Source organism: Gouania willdenowi, chromosome 10, assembly GCF_900634775.1.
Source record: "Gouania willdenowi chromosome 10, fGouWil2.1, whole genome shotgun sequence".
Lineage (NCBI taxonomy): Eukaryota > Metazoa > Chordata > Actinopteri > Blenniiformes > Gobiesocidae > Gouania > Gouania willdenowi.
The window spans coordinates 6,249,455-6,272,327 of record NC_041053.1 but is presented as its reverse complement, the minus strand read 5'-3'; the positions used below and the strand labels follow the sequence as shown (position 1 = coordinate 6,272,327).

Below are 22,873 nucleotides of genomic sequence, written 5' to 3'. Positions count from 1 at the left end.
CCCTATTTTTATTTTATTCTATTTTATTGTTTTGCACCAGAAAGATGTTGCTGTTTTTAATATTTATTCTTTTTGTGTGTCCATAGACTTGTTTCCGTGCCAATAAAGCTGTTTTGAATTGAATTTGAATTGAAATTGAAAGAGACACAGAAAGAGAACTGACGACATACTCACAGACTCAATTTATTCTTTGCTGATGAGAAGCTGTCGTAATCTTTTGGGCTAACCTACTCTCATTAAAAGACACGTTGTCATGGCAACATAACAAAATCTTCTGATTGGCTGCTGTGGAGAGGCCATCATCTTCCTATGCATTTGAGAGAGATTTTCTCACAAAATTCTGACCTGCATCTTCTGTGGAAATGCAATATGTCTAGGTAAAAGCAGGCATGTATATTTATTTCATTTATATATATATGACCCTCTCCATCACTTTAAGTGCTTTGAGATGCTATTCACGAGCTTGTTTTTAGGTTGATTCAATTATGAGGAGGGCTATATTATTACCATCTCGTAAATTATTTTTTTTCCTTTTCCTCTTCACTCATTATTTTTCAAACATTATCTTTAATCATTGAATTAATAAATGTATGTATCTACTTCATCCTTCTACCGTTAATAGCCAACTATTAGTTTTCTTTATTTTACTATTTTGTAAATATGTTTTTTCTTTTTCCTTTTATTTTTTTATTATTATTTGTGCAATTATTATCATTAATCATTGAATTAATAAATCTGTTTGTCTAGTTCATCCTTCTACCATTAATAGCCAACTATTAATATTTTTCCTTATTTATTATTATTTTTTAATTATTACATTTTGTAAATATGTTTTTCCTTTTCCCTTTATTTATTTATTATTATTATTATTATGTATGTGGTAAAGGGCAGCCACAACAGCCATTCCTGTAAATGGTCCTTTATATTTGGTTAAATTACCTGTATCGCCTATTGCCTGGTTGCTTCTTAGGATTTTTGTCACAGGTGTTTTTGGCCATCCAATTAGTCATGACCAGATTACCTATTGTCAATATATTAAACAATGTACACACAATCGTTTATTGTATTTGAATTTTTATTCATTTTGTTTTCTATCACCAAATGTTTTATTGGTTTGCAAAATAATTAGTATTTACAACAATGATTCTATCTATTCAATGATACATATTATTTTCTTTGACGTCTACAGTGGAGCACACATACTCCACACGGTTGAGCACAACAATGTCAGGAAGTTTGCTTTGTCCCAAAACGACGAGTATGTGAAGTCCGCAAGTCCGTTCTCCAAGTCTGTTCCCACGAGTCCGTACCCAGGAGTTCACAAGTACGGAGTATGCATACTTAGAACTTTATTAACAGTTAAAAGAACATAGCTGTGTAGTTGCAACATGTTGTTAATGACTTTCTTGGTCAGGCTGTGTTTGCACACTGTATTGAGTTGAACTTTGATTTGGTTTTGCACATAATATTGTTTGCACTTGAAAAAAGAAATATATAGTTTTATTTATTTTATTTTAACTTTTATAAATTTTAGTTTCAATTTGTGTAAGAAGAAGTTTATTAACTAACGACTATTTTAGTTGTCGACTAGTCATTGATTATTGATTGTTTCTAATTTTTTTATTGGGAAGCGGAACAGAATCAGCCTAAACATGAAAACTTGTACAATGCAGCACTTCCTAAATTTTCCAAGTTATAATAGAACCAAAAGGAAGCAAAAAAGACAAACAGAACATCAGATGTAGTATGTAAATACCATAAAGTCCAAGCATAAGTCACATAAAAACAAACAGACCCACCCACCCTCCCAACCCAGGGGTGCGCTGCCCAGTAGCAGCCCACGTCAAGACAATAAACATATTAAGCATTTCATTTTCCTTCGAGGAAGGTCATCAATGGTCTCCAGCTCTCTAGTCATTGATTATTGAAATGATTAATCGACTATTAGGATGATAAATCATACAATTATTTGCTCTACGTTGCTACAATGCTCCAAGTAGTAATTTGAAAAATGGGGCCCCCTGGTGCCTCCGTGACACGTACAGTGTAATGCGCCCCATTTATATATTGGTATGTGCCAATGATTTGGTGCCACCAACAGTTGTAATATTTGACTCGCAAATAAATGAGAAATCGATTTTTTTTTTTTTTTTTTTTTCATTTTGCCCTTGGGCCCCAAATCAAAAATCGGGCTCCAATCATCGATGCGTACACATCCATAGATTATACTTACCAAATTTCAGCCCGATTCATTCTTGAATAACAGAGGAGTAGTGATTTTAACTAGTGTACACAACAACAACAACAAGAAAAAGAACAAAGTGACGTTTTGAGTCCGGTAGCCCAGCCTAAATAAGCTACAATAGCTGCTGACTCAAAGCTGTTCTTCATGGGCTGATATATTATGGAATATATTTGTGCATGTGGGTCACTCTATTAGTGTTATTGTATGCAATTCATTTATTTCTTCATAATGAAATTCTTTTCTAAAAATAAATGAAAAGCAAAAATAACTCCAATAGTGTTTTTACTCTTTAATAAAACCACTGCTGCTGAATCTTGTTTATTTTATATCTAATAATAAGTCACATAAAGTTATGGTTGGTAAATATCACTTTGATAATTAAACCAGATCAGACTCGATGATTTCATCATTAATTACTGAGAGCAGTACTAACAGGATATTTTGGTGTATAATCACAATAGTTACATTACCATACACCGTTCTAGACAATCATCAGCCATATTGTTAAAATGAGATTGTAGTGCAGTTAGGTCTTTGGACTGGCTCTCATATTTTAAATGTGCATGACAAATCATTGGTATGCATATCAGGTCAATAAATGAGATTAAAAAATTAGAATTAAAATCACCTTCAGTTCAGGTAGCATAGAGTTGAGTGTTATTTGATTATCAGAGTCTAATGCAGCCTGTCAATAGGTTCTTTTCTCTCATCGTTCCTGTGAATAAAGTATACAAATGATGCAGTGTCTCTATAGTAACCCACAGACCCTTCTGTCTTAGATAAATACAAGGGACTCGTCGCCTGCTCACATTTCCTCATCACAGATGATGCTTTTGTCACATAATCACTCATTCACAAATGCAGAGTACAAGCAGTTCTTGCAGCCTGAGCTCCTCACAATTTCCATTTAGTAATTGCTATCTATCAGACGTTGAGAAGTAGTTACCAATGTGTATGCTGTCAGCCCTGGTACATTACCACAGCTGAGGAAATGACAGGAGCATTTATGGGAGCTATTTATCCTCTTAACCTATTGTTACTATTGTCTATGGCAGTAAAAGTCACCCTGGTTGGAGATGAGGTGCTGCGCAGTTTTTCTAATAATTTCCGGACGAGACGGTTTCATTAAAAGTTGTGACTTGTGAGTATTATTCATTATTCACTAGTCCAAACCTAAAGTGTTTTTCTCCCTCTTTTAAATGAGAATTTAATGGTGAAACAACCAGAATGCTTACGATGGGTTAAGAGAAATAGTCACTTCAAAAGTACCTGTTTTAGAATTATTGCAATCAAAGGCCTTTTTAGAAACATGATTGACTGCAGATAAAATACAAAATAGATAATGAAGAGTTATTTGAGTTTAAGATTAGCGTAGATGAATCATACAGAAGAATATAAATGCTAATCGTGCTTGACATAATTAGAATATTAAATGTATAAATATATATATTTATAGCATGGAAAACAGTACAGTTCAAAACAGATTTTAGGTTAAGAAGAGATTTATTGAAATAAAATCATTCTCACTTTTCAGCAAATAATTAGTAGAGCTCTAAACCAGGCAGTTACCTTTTAAAGGAACCAATGTTGTCCTGTTGCTGTTTCAGTTATAAATACACAACAGTTTTGCTGATTATTCTACCATTGCTGAGAAAAGGCAGAACAGGGCATTTACAGCTTGTCTTTACAACAACATTGTTTGTGTTTGACAATAACAGCTTTTAAGATTTGATTGAAATTGCCTTGAGTTGGAGTTTTGTCTGTTGAAATGTTTTTAGTTGAAGTTAAAGCCATTTTCTATTTTTTTTGCTTTTTTTTTTTTTTTAAAAAAAAAGCGTCTGATCGAACAGGTTTCCAATGAGCACAAAGCTTGAGGTCAGCAGCTACACAATCAGTACAAGCAATGGGAAAGATTAAAGTCACGCTGTGGTTTCGGGTTCAGAAATCAAACCCTTTCACGTTGTAAAGCTGACATCAGGGCGTTTCTCTTTTATGTGCTGGAGCTCAACATTCTGAAGGCTTTGAATTTTCTTGATGGAAAAAGCTTTATATGAACTCTTTGCCTTGGTTTTGGTGTGCATGCACACGGTTTATTCCTTTGGTGTGAGTCACTACCTGAGCTTTCATCTTTGTCCGTCTTTTTCTGCTGCACTGCGGACAGCTTAGAGGGAAGTCTGCAGCGTGTTTTTATGCCTTTAGTGAACATGGAGCGTATTTGATGGAGCGTTTGTATCCATTTAGATTACGCTGACTGTGAATGCATTTCGTCAAATGCAAGCACGATTGAATTAATTGACTTTTTTTTTTTTTTTTTTCAAGAAATAGGCTTTTAATACATGTTAACACTAGAAAAAGCTTTCCCTGGCACTGCAGCTTCAAATAATTTCTAATGGAACTATAATGAAGAACATAATAATTAGAATATGCCTATTGATCCCCAGAGGGGAAATTCACTTTTGTATCAACACAAGAAAAGAGCAGACGGTAGAAACAAAAAAAATATTAATATAAGATAATAGTGCAAAATGTAGAACTGGAGGTCAGACATAGATTAGAAAAAACCCCAAAAACGAACAAAACAAAAACCATAATGTGCAAATCTAAGTGAATTGTGACAATCTAAGGAATTGGGTGGTGTGGTGGTGGTGGTGGGCTGTTATTATGTTAAACATTGGAGTTAAAAACCCAAGTATGGATTTTAAAATGCAACAAACCATTTTACTCCACATCAGTGGTTTAAACTCATTTGTTAAAGGATTGGATGCTTCTGATTCAGAAATAAAAACCGTGTATAACTTGTGATGAAGCGTTTATATTTATACAGCAACAGTAAAGTGCTTGTTTCTTTAAACGTGTTCAGTCTTTGAAGCAAAGCAACCATTTAGCCTACATGGTTGTTTTTACATCGGGGTCTGTGAGTCATAGCTGGGGTTTCAGCAGAATTGCTTTAATTAAGTGTCTGACAAAGGCTGTACCTGATCCTTACCTCATTAGCAAGTTCCAGCATCATCACATGGACTGGATCTGCCATCATCATGGCATCATGTAGTACCGTATGTTTTGTTTTGTTTCTACTTGCATCAACATTCTAGACAATTCATTTAAATCAGTGATTCCCAAACAGGGGTACAGGAGCACATTACAGGGGGTACTTGGAAAGATTTACCGATTAATTTAAAAATAATCGGAAAATGTTCCCAGTTCCTCTTTAGGCTATTTTATTGGACAAATTCACCACAACCTAACAGTAAAATTACTCAATAAAATACTATATTTTCCTGTAATTTATTGAGACAATTATTTTATGCCATATAGGCCAGTTTTATCACACTTCTGACAATAGGAGACAATAGTTAGCTCCATTTTGCATAAGAGACTGTATTTACTGACTATTGAAAAGTTAGATTGATGGTTTGTTTTTAAATAAATCCACTTTAAATTCCACTCATTGTTCTGTATTTGTAGATTAAGCTTTAGGGAACCAATGTTGGAGACACAGTTAAAGGTTTAGGAGAGCCCACTGTTCCACAAATGAAAAAGAATATGAAATTATTTCACAAAAATGGGAATGGGGTACACAGGACAAAAAAATTGGGAACCACTGATTTAAATCATTTATAGATTGAAGATTAAGATTAAGCCCAGAAAAACAAATAGGAATGCTACAATTTCAGATACTTTGCGTTAATAAAACATTTTACGTACATTTGTAAAAAAACATTCCTTTGTGTTACTCATTTTGCTCTTGATGCTCTTTCTGGTGATCACACAGTTCAGGATGGGTACTTACAGTCCCCATCTCACCATTTTGACATATTACATTTTTAACACCATCTTATTCTGTGAAAAAAAAAAATATCAGGCTGATAACCGGTAGTGAAAGTGCCAAACGTTTGGTTTGTCTGTAAACATCGGAATTTTCACTTCCTCTCATCATCTGGTTTTGGGATTACTGAAATCTCATCCCCACACGTTACCAGAGGCTCTTCTAGCAACAAAAGTTTGATTTCTGTAGAAATATATTTTGAAAATGTTTCAATAAGGCTGTGCAATTAATCATATTTTGATTCTAATTTCGATTATTTCACTCAACGAAAACAAAAATACCATAATCGAGAAAAAGAAATTATATTTAAGAAGTATATATATATATATATATATATATATATATATATATATATGTAGTTTCTTTTCAATCACACATACTGTATGTTTTAGTGCTAACTAAAACAAACCTCCACGATTTAGGATGTTTACAAAGTATAAAGCTTGGCACACACAAGAAGAAAACAATTATTAATATTCACTTTGAGTTGTTTAATGCTTGTGCATTCAAGATCCTCCGCCCCTCTCAAAGCTAAAGCTAGCCTGCAGGCTAACACCAGGAATATTGTTGCTAGCGGTATTGAAACATATTTATATTGTACTAAAATAATTAACTTTTTGGTTGACAAATAATTGTTTGAATAATTGTGATTATAATTTTTTCTGTAATTGAGCAGCCCTACCTTTCATGCTTGGATGCTCGTAAATATATGGTTAGGTTTCTGATAGACGTTCCACTTCAAGGATTCAACCAGCCATATCGATAAGGCATGAGACGTGGATGTAGTCCATGGTCAAAATGGCAAATTTCAGCTTTTTGTGCTCAGGCACAAAATACTAAAGAGTTTATTTGTATTTTTATTAAAAGCCCAGCATTATGCTGTTCTTCACACATCTTCATTTGTTCTTAGAACCCCAACAAGATAGTATTAGAGGTTTATTTTCCCAAACTCACCTGTTTTCTGAACTTTTAGCCCTCTGGGAAGTCACTTTCATGATGCTTCTAAAAACAGGATTTTTTGGGGCCTTCATGCATATGTGGGCGTGTCTGTAGACGCTGACTTCATGCCTTGCTTGGCTTGCACTGATATTATACTGGTGAGTGGGATATTGGTAAATGGTAAATGGACTTGATTTATATAGCGCTTTATCACCACACTGAAGCAGTCCCAGCGCTTTACATATCAGCTCATTCACCCAATCACTGTCACACCAATGGGACAGGACTGCCATGCAAGGCGCTAGTCGACCACTGGGAGCAACTTAGGGTTCAGTGTCTTGCCCAAGAACACTTCGACACATAGTCAGGTACTGGGTTCGAAGCTCACCTGGTCCATCACTGTGTGATGTTGATCAGTCCCTTATATAAACCCTGCTGCTCCCCAGGGAGGGTTAAATGCAGAGCACAAATTGTGTATGTAGCTTTACATATATGACAATAAAGTACAATGTATGTTCTATAATAAACCACAATGTTTGTTTTACCTGTGAGGTAGTTAGAGAGGGAGGAGCTCATATTCTTATATAGGGTAGGAGGAGCCAGGATTGTCAGGAGGAGGAGTTTTTACCTTATGATGTCATAAAGGGGCAAAAATCCAACTCGCCTGTTTGGAGCTGACTTTTTTCAAAATGTGGAATAACAAGGGAGGGAGGAAAAATAACTTTTAGGGATGTTTATTACAGTAGCAAAACCATTATAAAGGGTTTTTTTTCATAATACCACCCCTTTAAAGCTATTAAAGTCTCCAGCTTTAGCTACCAGAGTTTACTTTGATGAGTGAACGTGGACTTAGGCCACTGGAACCATAATTTTGTCAGCCCACTGCATTCATCACAACATACTATGTCTATAATAATGATGGCTCTGTGTAAATGAGGAAACTCTATTTGCAGAAGTTCTGTCCCAGTTCACTGCTTCACAGTATCAAAGCATCTTTGAGAGTAGTTTTGTAATGGTAATAATGAAGATGCTCTGACTCTGTAGCGCTGCAGTGATGGTGAAGGAGGTGCAACAGCCATATATAGTCATTCTCTGAAAAGCAACACTAAATACAGAATCTAATGTTAAGATGGACATAATATTGTAAGATATTTCATAGACTCATTATTTAGGGTGTGTTCCTGCATTTAGCATCAACATGAAACATGGTGACATAGGAATGTGAATGTGCTGCTATTGTGAATTGTTTCCTTATTTTTATGTACCGTAGTTTAAATAAAAATAACTTGTCTAGGCTTATTTCTTTGAACGTGATTTTAAGGAGCTATTCATATTGAAATAAATATGACATTTATGTTGAGTTTGGCACTAGAATTCTGAGGGGCCCTTTTACAAATATTCTTCTCTTTAAAGGAGTCTGATAAGTTTAACAATGCCTGATTTAGACAAATTGAAGCATCAGAGTATTTAATGAAAGCCTTTATTTTGGTCCCATTTGTTGCAGAGTGGGAATGCATTTTCTCGTCAACAGATATGTACTCCACTCTGAGTGTTGGTTCTTTTGTTCGGTGAAATGTAAGGTAGCGTAATTATTCTGAAGGGTCTAATGCAAGATAATGGACTGCCACTGTGAAATGCCTCCATAAACACTAATGAGTGCTAAAGGCATTATTGCTGAGAGCAGGTTCATCACAGTTATTCTCAGCTCTGACACACACAGCCATGTGTGTGTGAGCACACACATGTACAGGGGAGGTGCAGCCATTGAGGAAGGGCTTTGTATTTTATTCAGAGGTTAGTGTTTCAATATTAATCCTCTGGTTAAATTGTGTTTTTTTTTTTTTAAACCCTCATTCAGGGGTGCAATTAACAAAGTAAAGTACTACAAAATACATTCACAATTTGACATTATTTGCAGATGTGATTGCTGTCTTCTTTGCTTTTCTGTGCTATGCTAAACCACGTTTGTCTTTGTGTTTTTCCGACTCTTTCATAAGCTGGGTTTCCATTAACCTTGGAAATGTGCAAAATTTAAAAAACGCAATAAAAACTGGTGATGGAAACACCTGAATTAAAAAAAAAAAAACCCAAAACACTTGAATATTGCTAAAAAGTTTTGACGCTTTCATGAGGAGGTAAGGTATTTCAGAAATTTTAATAATGAAATGTTTCTCAAAAACGCTATGGAAACACTTTTTCCGCAAATACACATCACAGAACGTGACGTACCTGGTCACATGACCATTGCTCTCTGAGAAAACATGACGCGGTACGTGTGGACAGAAGAGGAGATCAGGACATTTCTTAGCATCATACTTCAAAAAATTAATACTGCCATAATAGATGTGAAACAACAAAGAAATACAGCGTGTTATAAGGAGGTTCTGAGCATCCAACTTCCTGCAGCAAAGTCTCACGGGATGACATTTCACGGGAGTTACGAGACTCTTGCCCAAAACAACGTTCAATGGAAACACGTTCAAAGTGCAATTATACTTTGTCGACATTTAGAAATAAAGCTTTTATTTTGAGATAATTTGTAACGGAAACCCAGATGGACATTTATACACTTCCCTGTTCATTCTATTGATCCATGTATACACACACACACATTAGCCCATACTTAGCATGAGAGACTCATCTTCACCCAAATGCACCAGTGCAAACACTATTGTACACATGCACACACACGAGGCAAATAAGGCACAAACTGGGGTGGGTCAGCGGATCCCTCCAAATGAAATCAAAGCTGATTGTGTGTTTATCCAGTGTGTGTCATTTAATGAGGTGCAAGCTGTCCAGCATTACAGCAATCTGAGTGTCTCTTGCAAGAGAAAAGTTTATTATTTTACGCTTCTCTACTCAGTCTACCTGTTTTTCATAGAAAAAAATAAAGTGCATTAAATATGCCTTGTGAAGAATATGAAACCCGATCCCTGATTTTCCTTTTTGATGTATTTATCTGTAGCTCTAAGAGTCTAGCAATAACTGTCCTTGTAGATTTCAAGAGTATGTGACTGTAATGAAATAAAGACTGAAATACAAATAATTAGTATTTATTAAAATAGAATTGCTCAGAATAATTCATGAAGCATAAGTAAAGCTAATGAGGCCATTAAATTCCTCCAGGTGTGATCTTGTGGCATATTTGGTAATCAATAAGTCAGTGTTCTTCTATTAGTTACTAGCATGTGTCAGTGGTCAAAATGGCTCTGACTTTCAATTTTCAGCAGGAAGTAAAAGTTCAGACAATAAGGTGTTAATTAATTTATTAGTTGTACTTTAATTGTAAAAAGTAATAGCTTTTTAAATATGTTTTAATGCTTTCCTCTTTTTTGTTGTTCTTTGTTTTGTTCTGTTCTGTTTTGTTTTTAGTTTCATGATTTATTTATAATAAGCCGTGGCTATGGGTACGTTAAACGTATCCGTAGACTGCCACTCTATGGATACGCAGCGCCCCTCATTGGCCAGTTTAGGTCACGTGATAAGTGCACCACGTGACTTAAAGTTCCGTGTAGCTCATATTTATTTTTAGCTACCCCGCTAACCCTTTTATTTTAGCCCTAACCCTAACTGTAACTCTATCTCTAACCCTAAAATTTTTATTTTTGTCGAATATGTATTTTTAAAGGTGGAATTTGCCATGTTAAATTTGTTAAAATGAAAAAAAATAAATAAAATTGTCAAATGAGGGATTCAAACCCACGTCCGCGAAACCCACGTTGGTGGTGAGTGCAGGGGTAGGTTCTCTCCATTTTAAAGAATCTCATTTTGTGAATAAGTGGAATGAAACAGTATTTAGTGCAGTGATTTCAAGACTTTCTGGCCCTTTTCGCACGGGATTAGTTTTACTTAGGGACCCCATGTAATAAATAAATGACCCCTCAACGTCTGCTTTTTATGTGGCACATTCGCACGGGATAACCGAAGCCTGAGATTTTGCTGAAATGTACGGACATCTGAAAACGTGAAACGGTGGGTGAGTTGATGTTAAAACAACTTTGCAGGCTTTTGACAACAGCTCGGTGCTGTGTTACTGCTAGCACTAGCCAGCTGTATTAAATAAAAGGCTACAAACAGGAAAAAAAAAAAAAAAGATTCTTACTGCACAGTGCAAAGCACAACGTATCATTTGCTTCTGATATCGCTCCTTCTCTTTTTGTTGCCGTACGTTACGGGCCGATGAGGTTTTGCTGGCCTGGGACCCAAAAGGTTTTCTAAACAAGCAGCCTCTATTCTTTGCCAGAAGTAAATAAACATGCGTCCCAGTTTATGAGCATATATGCACTATGCGACCGTGGCTCAGGTGGTAGTGGGTCGTCTTCTGATCGAGAGGTTGGGGGTTCGATCCCAGTACCTGACTGTGTCGAAGTGTCCTTGGGCAAGACACTGAACCCTAAGTTGCTCCCAGTGGTCGACTAGCGCCTTGCATGGCAGTCCTGTCCCACTGGTGTGTGAATGTGAGAGTGACTGGGTGAATGAGCTGATATGTAAAGCGCTTTGAGACTGCTTCAGTGTGGTGATAAAGCGCTATATAAATCAAGTTAATTTACCATTTATGCACGCATATATGCTCATAATCGATCTCAGTACGAAGTAAACAGACCGTCATCACGCATCAGATCCCGCCCATTTTTGTCCAAATCACAGAAAAGCCTATCCGCATTAGATTAGTATTATCACAGGACCTTGGAGTTCAGAAAAATTAAGTAGGTAATTTGTGGGGGAATTTTTACTGACATGGCCGATTCACACGGGATTAACATCACAGACACATTCTCCGCAATTATTACAAATCGCATGTGGTTCCTAGATAAAACTAATCCTGTGCTAATGGGGCTTTAGTTGAACTACTTTCACAAAGTAAAAGTATAGAACTACAGTTGTTTAATATTGTGTAATGTTTAAATAAAAAAGGATAATTGTAAAAAATAAATAAATCTATTTAAAATGTTCAGAAATTTCAGGAGACCTCAAGGTTGAAAAACGTTATTTTAGTGGCTCCTGAATATATTTATTCCTAGAGTTTTTATCCTTTCCAGATATCTCACACCTCGGGTGGGATCAAGACTCACTTTATTTGTTAATTTTCCTTTCAATCTCTCCCAAGTACACCCTGTAGTGCCGTACCCCCATTTGAGAAACACTGTAATATATATATATATATATATATATAAATAAATGCAGCTTACTTTCAATGACAGTTGTCTGTTAATATTATTATTTTGTTAATTATTGCAATAAAGTATTAAAAAAGTAATAGCTTTAAAGCATAAGTGTAGTACCAGTTTGAGCCATGATCTTAGACTAAATTAACCATCAGAAATGTGACATGATATACATTCAAACACAAACAAAGTTTGAAAGAAACAGGACTGGTTTTCCATTTAAAATCTTTATTTCTCCGCGTGTAAAAAAAGATGACACACTCAATGATGGAGAAGCATTTTGCGCCCATTTTTGTTTGTACAGAAGAGTGTTTTTCATATCACATCAGAGGGTGACGATTAAAGGAAGAGATTTCTACATTAAATGAAAGGAATCTTCAAAGCTCTTAAAGAGGACAAAGAAAAACTAATGCAGACAAAACAACAGAAAACTCACGCTGGAGCTTACTTTCAGCGTCACTGATGAACACGGGTCAGAAAAGAAGGATAAGGATGGGTTTCAACACTTACAGGCTCTATCTAAAATCACCTCTACATCCTCACTACTCTCTGCTCTTCCTCCTCTAATCTCTGGCTGTTTGTTAGATTTTTTTTCCCCTTTGAAGTTCCTCCTCCCTTGAAGTGTGTTGCCGTGGTAATTATGAGGCTGTCGGACAGCTGGTGCCGCTTCCTTTGTGTTGAAATGCACAGTGTAGCGGTCTGCCTGCGATCCCTGTCAACAGAGCTGAGCCTAAGCTGCACTGAGGACCTGAACGTCTGACCTGAACATCCGTATAGTACTTTTCAGCTGCTTTTTGGCATTTTGATCTGACCCTGCACGGCTACACAAATGTACACAAATTTACTGTGGCTCATTGATGAACAGTTGAGATGTTTAAACTAATTTGTACCCATTCTGATTATATCATTTGAGGGGGAAAAAAGTGAAAGGCAACTATGTGAAAATGCAGTACAATTAGTCTGCTTACAGGTTGAACTATTTCAACGAATACAATAAAATGAAAAAAAAAAAACCTCACTTATGATATGCAGTCACATTTAAGATTCTAGATTTTATAATGGTTTTTTATAAAATAATTCCTCAACACACAATGAAAACTGTTGAATTGAACTTCTCTTTGAAGAATAGATTTAAAATGGTGAACTATATACATTAATAAATTAAATTGTCTCAAAATGACAGCGAAAATGTATTATCTGACTCACTTTTCTAAATCAAGGTCTAACAGGCCTCTAGAAGATAATGAGTTGCTATTACGAGATGTTTGATTAAGATTCTTGAACTTCATTTGCAAAGATAATTTTAAAGATGAGACCAGACTGTTAAAAAAAACAGGCACATGCCGTGCTGCGTCTGAGATGAAGAATTTTAATCAACGTTCTCTCTCCAACTCGTCTGTCTGGTGAAATCATTTCATTTCTGGTCTGATTGTCTCATCATGGTATTATGTTAAAGAAACTACATGTTCTGGACTTATGTATACATTTTTTTGTAAGCATATAACACAGTGTGGGATCAAAAAGAGTAGGTTTTGATCTGCAATGATCACAGGCACCAGAAAATACCAGTTTTTGAAGGAAGCATGCGTTTTGTTAAGGTAGTGCAGCACAGATCACTATTTTTTTCAAACGATGATGTTACATTATTCAAGTTGGTGTCCTTATTCTTTGCCTCGCAGCGTTCTTCTGTTCCCATCCTCATTTCTTTTTGTCTGCTCTCTTACCTCCTGTCCCTGCGTTTGTCACACACCCGTTTTCCTACTTAGCTCTCCTTTTCTGTCCTCCCGATCCGCCTCAAGCCACCCCACCTCTCTGCATTCATCCATCCATTCGTCTATCCGCACACTTTCCTCTCACCCTCTCATTAGTCCATGCTGCGGATTGTGTCTGCCATCTCTGTCAGAACTGTTATAATTTTTGTCAGTTCCCTTGGCAAGAACAAAGTCGTCCACTGCTTACAGCTCAACAAAGGAAATAATAGACATCAGCTCCCTAAAAACAAAGAAAATGAAAAAAAATCAAAAAAAAAATCAAAAGAAGCAGGAAAAAAAATTGTAAAGGAAGAGTTAAACTGAAGAAAGGAAAAGTTGGGGTGGGTGGGATGCGGGGGTGACTCCGAACACATCTTTTCATGTCAGCCATGATACATTGTCATTTGTGGGTAAAACCGTTTTTCTTACTGTGAGAATTTCTCTCCTTTAATCAGCACAGAGTTTACAGTTTGTAGGAAGCTATCTCTGTACACATCAAGTGCCCTTTTTTCATGTTATAAATATATCTCCAACTAAATCAACTAAGCCTAGTATATCAACCTCAAATAAGTTACTGTGTAATATTGTGAGTTGAGCAGCATGTTCAAAAGACACTGACAAACCCATAAGAGAAAAGTAACCATTTATAACTAATGCTGCGAAACGTACCTACTGTATAATGTATCATACAGTAGTAGAGTATAGTAAGATTGTTACTTCTGTCACTCAGGAGCAATGTAAACTCAACATGGCTTAAATCAGCCTTCTCTACTAAGCAAACCAATCAAAATTGAACCAGCAGAGGCACAGAGGGTACTTTGGAAACCAAGAATAAAACGACCACAAGCCAACAGGGCTGTTGTGGCTCAGGGAATGTGTCGCAGCATCATCACGTGTAAGCATAATCTATGTCAGGAATACCACCCTCTCTGTAGCCTCGGTTAGTGCCATAAGTGACATGATGATGGCGACTGGCTTGGCTAAGAATGGTGCCATTCAAACTTCCAGCCGTGTGGCTACTGCGGTAAGTCCCATTAGCTTGGGAGGAAGAGGAGGACGAAGGGAAAATGGTGTGGATGTAGGTGACATCCTCCAGCTTTGGCTGCAGAGACTGGTGGGCCATCGCTGTCATCTGAAATCCAGGAGGAGGTGCCCTAATCTCCAAAATGGAATTGTCTTTCTTGGTTCCTGACTCTACATAATCATCGTACTGTTTTCCATTCCGACCTCTGTACGAGCTAGAGTCCCCCGACATGTAACCTGTTCTCTGTCCATACCAGCAGAAAATGCCAAAGATTAGCAGCAGGCTTACTAAGGCGGTGGCACCTCCTATGATTCCAGCCAAAGGCAGAACCGATAACTCTGATTCCTGTCCTTCTTTCTCTGAGCCTTCACCTCCTGAGCTGACAAGAGCTTCACCAGTCTCTATCTGAGCACAGACTGGGGCTGAATCTTTACTGTCCATGTTGCTAGCACGGGATGTACTCCTGCCGGTCTCCCCGAAAGTGGGGTTCTGTCGTAGTGGCAGCAGACAGATTTGGTAATGGGAACGTGGGGTGAGTTGGGTGAGAAGATACTGCCTTCGGTCTCCAGGAACCAAAGTCTCTGTTATTGAACCAAGAGCTGCACTACTGCCCAACCTTAGCCATGACAGACGGAAGGAAGGTGCAGGGTGTGGGCACAGCCAGCTCACCTGTACACTGTCAGAGGAAAGAGGCCTTACAGTCAACTCGAGGGCATCGGCCTCTCCAGATACATGTCCCCTTTCACCAGGAGGCAGAGGCAAAACAAGGCCTGGCCACTTGGCTCGTAGTGTGAAGAGGGAACCTTGCGTTGGGACCAACAGAGAGGTAGTGGTAGAGCTGCCATGGGGTACTGAAGCTACAGCTTGCCCACCTCCAATGTTTTCTTCATGCCTCACATCTTTTTCCTTTACTGTGTGCATTCCACCACTAGCACTGGGACCAGGTGGGGGGCCTTCACATTGCTCCATCAGATAGGTCAAATCTTTTAGGATTTGACCCCTTAGAGCTTCTGGCCCTTGACAGGTCAAACCTTTAACTGTCACTGCTGCCCCATGTCTATGTAGCCAGGCATGGAGCCACCGAAGTTTGCAGTTGCAGTACCATGGGTTTCCTCGGAGGAGTAGCTGCTCAAGGCTTTCTGTGTCTTTGAGAAGCCCTTCAGGGAGACTGGTCAAATTGTTTCCGGACAGGTCGAGCTTCTGTAGCCGCCGCATTCCATCCAGAGTTGTCCTTGGTATCCGCGTCATTCCATTATCTTGCAGATGGAGTCGCACGAGGTGAGCCGAGGGCAAGTTGACCGGTGGAGATAGCAGAGCATTCCTAACTAGTGACAGCTCTGTCAGGTTGGAGAGCCGAGAAAAGGTGTCATCTGCAATTCGCGCATTTGCCAGCAAGTTTCCATCCAGGACCAGACGTCTTAAGGATGAAAGTCCACGAAAGGCATGTGTTGGAATGGTGTTGATTCTGTTGTCATCTAATCGTAACTCTTCCAAGGATGATGGCAGACCTGCAGGGATGCTTGATAAGTGGTTTCGAGACAGAAACAGCAGTCGAAGCCGTGGAGTCCCAAAAAAAGCTCGCTCCTGGATGCTAACAGTTGAGATGGAGTTATCATCCAGGTGCAAACGTTCCAGTAATGGTAACTTTGCCAAAGATGATCTGGGCAACGTTCGTATATTATTATCCTGCAAATGGAGCTCTCGTAAAGAAGGTGGTAGGTGTATAGGAAATTCATCCAATTGGTTAGCATAGAGGTAAATCACTCGTATGGAAGTGCTGCTTTCTAGTGAAGGGGGCAGCCCGGCATTAGTCAGTCGGTTGCTCTGTAAGTAGAGGATAGATGCTGCTAATGGTAGCGGAGGTATAATGCTGAGGCCACGATCATTGCAGTAGACAAAGCCTTCATCACAGCGACACACTGCTGGGCAAACAATGCTCTCATCTCCTTCACCCATCTCCATTGCAATTGCCGCTGCCGTCAATTCTAACATCTCAGCCAATAGGGTGAGGCACAGGAATAGCAAGAACAGCCATTCGCGGAGCTCTGCAAGACTCTCGGCAGCCATGTTGATGCACAGCTCCTGATTGAAAGAAAGAACAAATATTATTGGATTAAAACAAGAACAAAGAAAAAAACAACACTTGTGCCATTGTATAAAAGCAAACAAATCTAAAGTTAATCAATATGATTTTGGCGCTAAAGCAAACCTTACCACAGCCAATAATTCACATCTTAAATCAATATACATTAATTTTATATGATCCGCTTATTAGTTAAGGTAAAGTGATTTTAATCTTTAAGTAAAAAAGCAGTTCCTAAGAAGCCTTATCGAGGCCACCCAGAGAAGTAGATATTCAAAGTAAGAGATTGTCCTTTAAATTGCTCAGACTGGAGAGAAAGAACTGGAGGAATCGGAGAAAGCAAAGCAATGACAAAGATTGAGGAAATTGACCTAAGAGTAAATGACACTGAAGGAAGTTTTCTTGGGAGAATAATGACATGAATTGAGTGACAGAAATCTAAAATGGAAGGGATATGTAGGAGAAGCAAATCTGATTAATGGCCAACAATACAGTCGATGCTCTGATGACAATATTAATAATAATAACAGTAAACTTGTGCCTGAACTATATTTTACAAGAACTAGCCTTACAAACAAGACAAAACTAAACACTGTGAAAAAATACATGGTTTTTAACTCTTTGTTCAAATTCTCAATTCATTTGTTTGAGTTCAGGACCAAAATAATCCCAAGCAGATGCTTACACAAATAAAAACACCAGTCAACCACATAGAGAGCAGTCTCAGTACACGCTGACATGTATAATGCATGTTCTCTTTCTTGTTGTTATTGTTTGTGAATCATTCATCAAACATTCAGGACATGGTACTAAATCCCCAGAAATGTTTTCGCGAGATGTATTACAGAATTTTTTTTTTCTCAAACATAAATTCATTTTTTGGCAATGTTTTTACAACAAAATTAGCAACACACAATGACAATGGAGTTAAAAATAATCTCTTTACATTCAACTTCACAGAGATCTAATTAAAGAATATGAAGACCATAGAGTGGTTAAAGTTGTAAAATTACATACTGAGTACTGTGGCGTACTCTAGTTTGAATCTCGGCTTTTAGGTAGCCTGGGGCTGTAAAACGCACCCTGATGTGAAACACCTGACATGATTTGACAACACATTTGATAAACAAATCCTCAGAAGGCATGTGTGTTTTCCTTCCACTTCTTTGCACGCATGTGTGTGTATGAGGGTGTGTGAACTTGGTGCAACATGCAAACTTGCCCCTTGGCTGCAGTCAAAATCCATGCAAAGCAAAATAAGAGATGGCAACAATAGATGAGATGGTAAGAGGATGGAAGAGATGTAGGCAAGGTGACATATAAAGAGTTGAACAGTCAGTTACAGAAGAAAAAAGGGAAATGAAATTATGGCAGTGAAGACAGAAGTTGGTGTCAGCCAAGTGTAATGCTTGACGGGAAATGGCTGGCAATTGTTGTTTTATCCTGTAAGGCAGGTGTATAAATAGCCACATTAGTTTACAGCAACATGTTTTTGTCTGTATTATGAGACTGTTATGTTGATGAGAGCCAGATCTTCCCTCATTTTGATTCAGGCACAGACTGTAAAAAACAGTTACGGATATGTCAGTGACGATGCGTATTCAACCTGGATATTCCCGTCTTGACTTTTTAGCCCAAATGTGATCATTTACTTATATTTTCAGCAATGTATTTAAAACATACTGAAGCATACACACAAGAGGGAGTGTCAAGGTGTAGGAGCTGAGAGCATACTGTAATACTTTATGAATATCAAGCATTGCATAGCATATGTTCCAGTGCCTAGCCGTCCCTCTCTGCATTTCAAAAATGTGTTTTTGGCTCGAGTTGGAATGTTGTTCTTCTTTTACATGCCAGGTTTTCATACCGACACATTCCTAATGATGCTCATATTCTCTGTCTACCTCACCAACTGTCACCATCTTATTTGGCCCTCTCCTCTACCTTATATATCTCTTCTGCAATTTATATCTCCCATCCACCCACCAGCCCTTTATAATCTTTCATTATATCCACATTCAGGTTTGTTTACAAAAGTGTCTGCACATCTACCCTCCTCTCTTCCCCTTCTCGACTTCTTTATCATCCTCTTTCATCATCTCCTCTACAGTCATCTGTTGATTCCTACACACCAAGATCGGATCAATGATCTCCGGTTTAGTTTGCCTGCTTCAACCTCCTCCTCCTCCCCTCTCTAGAGAAAAACTTTCCCTCATTCACTTTAAATGCAGCACCCCTCCTGCCCGCATTCCGCTTTAGCTTCATCACTCTCACCCTCATTTCTCTTTGCGGCTTCGTCACCCGCTTCCCTTCTTAACATTTTAATTATGTTTGCAAATGAAGGGTTTTGCTGCTGCATGCAGACCAAATGTGTTTTTTTTAGTTCAATCTTGTAGCTAGGAGCAAGATGAAAGAGTGGTTTTCACTTTTGTGTTTGCTGGTGCATGCCTGTGTGTGTGTGTGTGTGTGTAAGGGGTCTAATCAACCCACGGCTTGCTTACCTGCAGGTTCTCTGGTCTGCAGCTTTTTCTTTGTGGAAGGGGATATTACTGTGCTCTATGTATGATAAGGGATGATGCAGTAGATCTCTTGTAGCTCTGTTTCACAGTCTTTTTCTGAGTTGCTCAGAAGCGTAGCCTCTTTCCTTTCGGCTGTTGAATCTTCCTTAGCTCTGGTGAATGATGACAGAGATGATGATGGCATGTACTCCAGGGCGCCACAAGTAGCTGCACCAGCATGACTTAAAGCCACATTTGTGTTGTGTGTATCTTTATGCAATAGAGTGTTCTCAGGCTAAACAACCTCGCACTCTTTTCTGATTCTCTGTTTCTCTTTGTGGGTTAGAGGGTTGTACACCTGCCAAGCCAACTCATCTTCAGCACGTTTCCACAGGCCTAACTCTGAAATCTCCTCCTTACACCCAAACACTTCAGTTGGACAGTCAGAAGGTGTTTGAGGCTCAAGGGTTCTTCTTGGAAGTTACCGTACAAGCAGTCCTGGATACTTCATGCAAAAGACTGCACAGCACCTTACTTCTCTGAAGAGTAAGAAAGTAAATGAAATAAGCTCAGAAAAAACAACTGTGAAGTGAATTTGATTTACTTTCTACAAGATATATTAAAGCATCATTCCGAGCAGTGACAGTGTGTGAGAACTGTTTAGACAAGTAGGCTTGGGTCAAGCAGAACTGAAAGTCAGAGCCTTTCTCTTGTTTGTTTTGTTTTGGTGTCCTTCACTATTGAAGTTTAATTGCTTTTACTTGTTTGACTGCCTTGTCATCTGCTTCAGTCGATGTGTTGGTCACGAGGATCCTTCGTTTTTACTTCAGCAGAAAACAGAGACGGGTATCATCAAGCACCAAGAAGAGATCCCTGAAAAGAGGGAAGAACATGAATCAGACTTTGTATAAATTTCAGTATTAAGATGAAAAAATATCAGTGATTAGTGTATGGAATATTTTTAACATCAGAATACAGAGAGCAAAAAGAGAAGAAAAAACCCAGTTTGATTTATATTCAATTGATGTTAAATACCATCTTATCTATTTTAGGGATAAAGTGATGTGAAGCTGATCCTATTTTTCTGGGCTCACAGTTTACCAGTCCATGATGGGGTTTTCCCCACTAGTTCTGCATTCATTTATTAATCTTCTATATGTGTTTTGTCCTGTCCAATGTCACATGGGTCTGGTATGGCCTATCTTAGCTAGTATTGGTTTATAGTTGGACATAATGCTAGTCTCACAAAGAGCCAGTATATTAAGACATCAAACACATTCACACCACAGTCCATTTACACTCTGAAAAAACTGACCTACATGTTTTTGGCTGTAGGAGGAAGCAGAGGAGGGTGGAGTAAATGATGTAAATTGTGTATATATGCTTGTATAAATGATGATGTGGTTTCATATTCAGGAATGTATTTTGCCTGTTGGGGACAAAATGTCACAGCAACGACATAATGGATGTCTACAACTGATGTACATGAAAATGGGCATAGGCCCCCACATCTCATGGGATTAAATAAAGTGTGCTTTTGGGGTTATTCTTTTATTTCTTTGAACTAACTTTGTTCAACTGGTGCCAAGATATAACTTTAAGTTTAATGCCAGCACAATCTGCATTGCTAAAAGGAAGGGTTTAAATAATGATCCCCATCAGAGTAGTTATACCTTTTAAAATTAAGTACCTGGTAAAAGTACTTCTTGAAGGTCAACGCTGCACATGCACAGCAGCAGTGAGGTCCCAATGGACACGCACCTATTTAAGTTCCTCCTTCCTTTCCTCAGTGCAAAGTAAGAATCTTTCATTAACAATTGCATGCTAAGTGCCTGCATTGTACGTGTGGAATTTAATTCCCCAGTGAACAATGACATTATAAAAATAAGGTTTTCATCATGCTTACTGAGCGGACGGAGAGAGATTCATCAAGGCCATTAACTGCACTGCTGCTCATACTAGCCGTTTCACTTTATACTAGAGTAAGTAGACTATACACAGCCAACTGGGAAATTATCATGCCGTTTGCTAAAACACAAATAGAGACTCGTTTTCATTTTCCAAGGACAGAAAAATTCAATAGACTGCTGTCTATGCTTTTGTGCATTCATGAAGGCTTTTCAGAGGCCTAAACCGTACTCCACAACCCTGCACATTAATTTTAGTTTTGTGTTCTGGGCTATGACTAGCTCCACAGATAGATCAGAGCTTGTTTAAGTGGGTGTGCAGTTAAAGCTGGAGTATGTAAGTTTTTTTTTTTTTGTTTTTGCGTCATTTGGTCAAAAATGTATGATCACCTTTGAGCAAATTGTAATTCAAAGTGTTCTGATTGAAAATGGGACCTCTGCACTTTTGCTTGGCTCTATATACGAGCTTTATGTTCATTCAATCAGAGATCTTTTTACAAACAGAAGTCGATGCGCATTCACGTTCTCTGTAGTAAAGTACAATGGAGGACCTACCAACAGGACAAGTCTCTATTGCAATGTGTAACCGGCACAACGGTTGCACAGCAAATCAAACACCACTGAGTATGCAGCTATTAAAGCTAGAAAACAAGCTAATGCTAAAGCTTAGCTAGTGCAGAAAAGAGCTATATTATTATTATTATTATTATTATTATTATTATTCTACAATATTCACTCATCATGACAGTAAAATAGATCATCCTAAGTCAATCTACTGCAGTAATTCCTCTCTCAACCAGTAGAAAATGTTGTGAACACCTGATTATGCATGAAAAAAAAAAAAAAACAAAACATCATATACCGTTAAATCATTACAATTTTAAAATATACAGTGATATACATTTTTGGCCATTCCGCCCAGCTCTAATGCATTTCTGTCAGAGTCTCAGCCTAAAACACCAGAAAACTCTCTAATAACACAAGATAAAGTCCTTGCATTTATCACTAGTCTCTATTGAAAAAAAAATTGCTAAGAGCTCCACAGTTGTGCGCGTTCACAAGGATACTGGTAAGGGATGATAGGTTTCGAAAAAAGGGAGAGGAGGGTTTAGCGTGGTTGTTTCTATACAAGTCTCACCATTATACATACTGCAGCTTTAAGTATTTTAGGTAGGCAGTCAACATGGAATAAAGTTTGAGTTTTGGGGTGAAATAATGGCTCCAGGGTAACATCTAGATTTGAGGCGAGGTTTTATTTGCAGAATGCACTGAAACAATAGTGTAAACAGTCAGAAGACTGCTGACTTTGTAATTGCACTTAATTAGAAATAGGAATACAGTCTGTACAACATCTGCAAACAGGAATTTAAAGAATTGCTTTATTTAAATTTATTAATAATGTTTCACTCTCCGAGATGATTAATTAATCTTT

General features: G+C 37.9%; 2 protein-coding genes across 3 annotated transcripts in view; one reads left to right on the top strand and one right to left on the bottom strand.

Moving 5' to 3' along the window:
- macrod1 (mono-ADP ribosylhydrolase 1) overlaps positions 1 to 22,873 on the top strand; it is a 174,188-nt gene that overhangs the window by 38,947 nt on the left and 112,368 nt on the right. The gene's annotated exons all lie outside the window — the stretch shown is intronic.
- flrt1b (fibronectin leucine rich transmembrane protein 1b) overlaps positions 12,416 to 22,873 on the bottom strand; it is a 58,548-nt gene continuing 48,090 nt past the window's right edge. For both annotated transcript variants that reach the window (XM_028458728.1, XM_028458727.1), the window contains exons 2-3: positions 19,538 to 20,407; positions 12,416 to 17,035 (exon numbers count right to left, since the gene is read on the bottom strand). In XM_028458728.1, the coding sequence (XP_028314529.1) occupies positions 14,819 to 17,020 (2,202 nt within the window). In that variant the 5' untranslated portion in view covers positions 17,021 to 17,035; positions 19,538 to 20,407 and the 3' untranslated portion in view covers positions 12,416 to 14,818. The remainder of the gene's footprint in view (positions 17,036 to 19,537; positions 20,408 to 22,873) is intronic.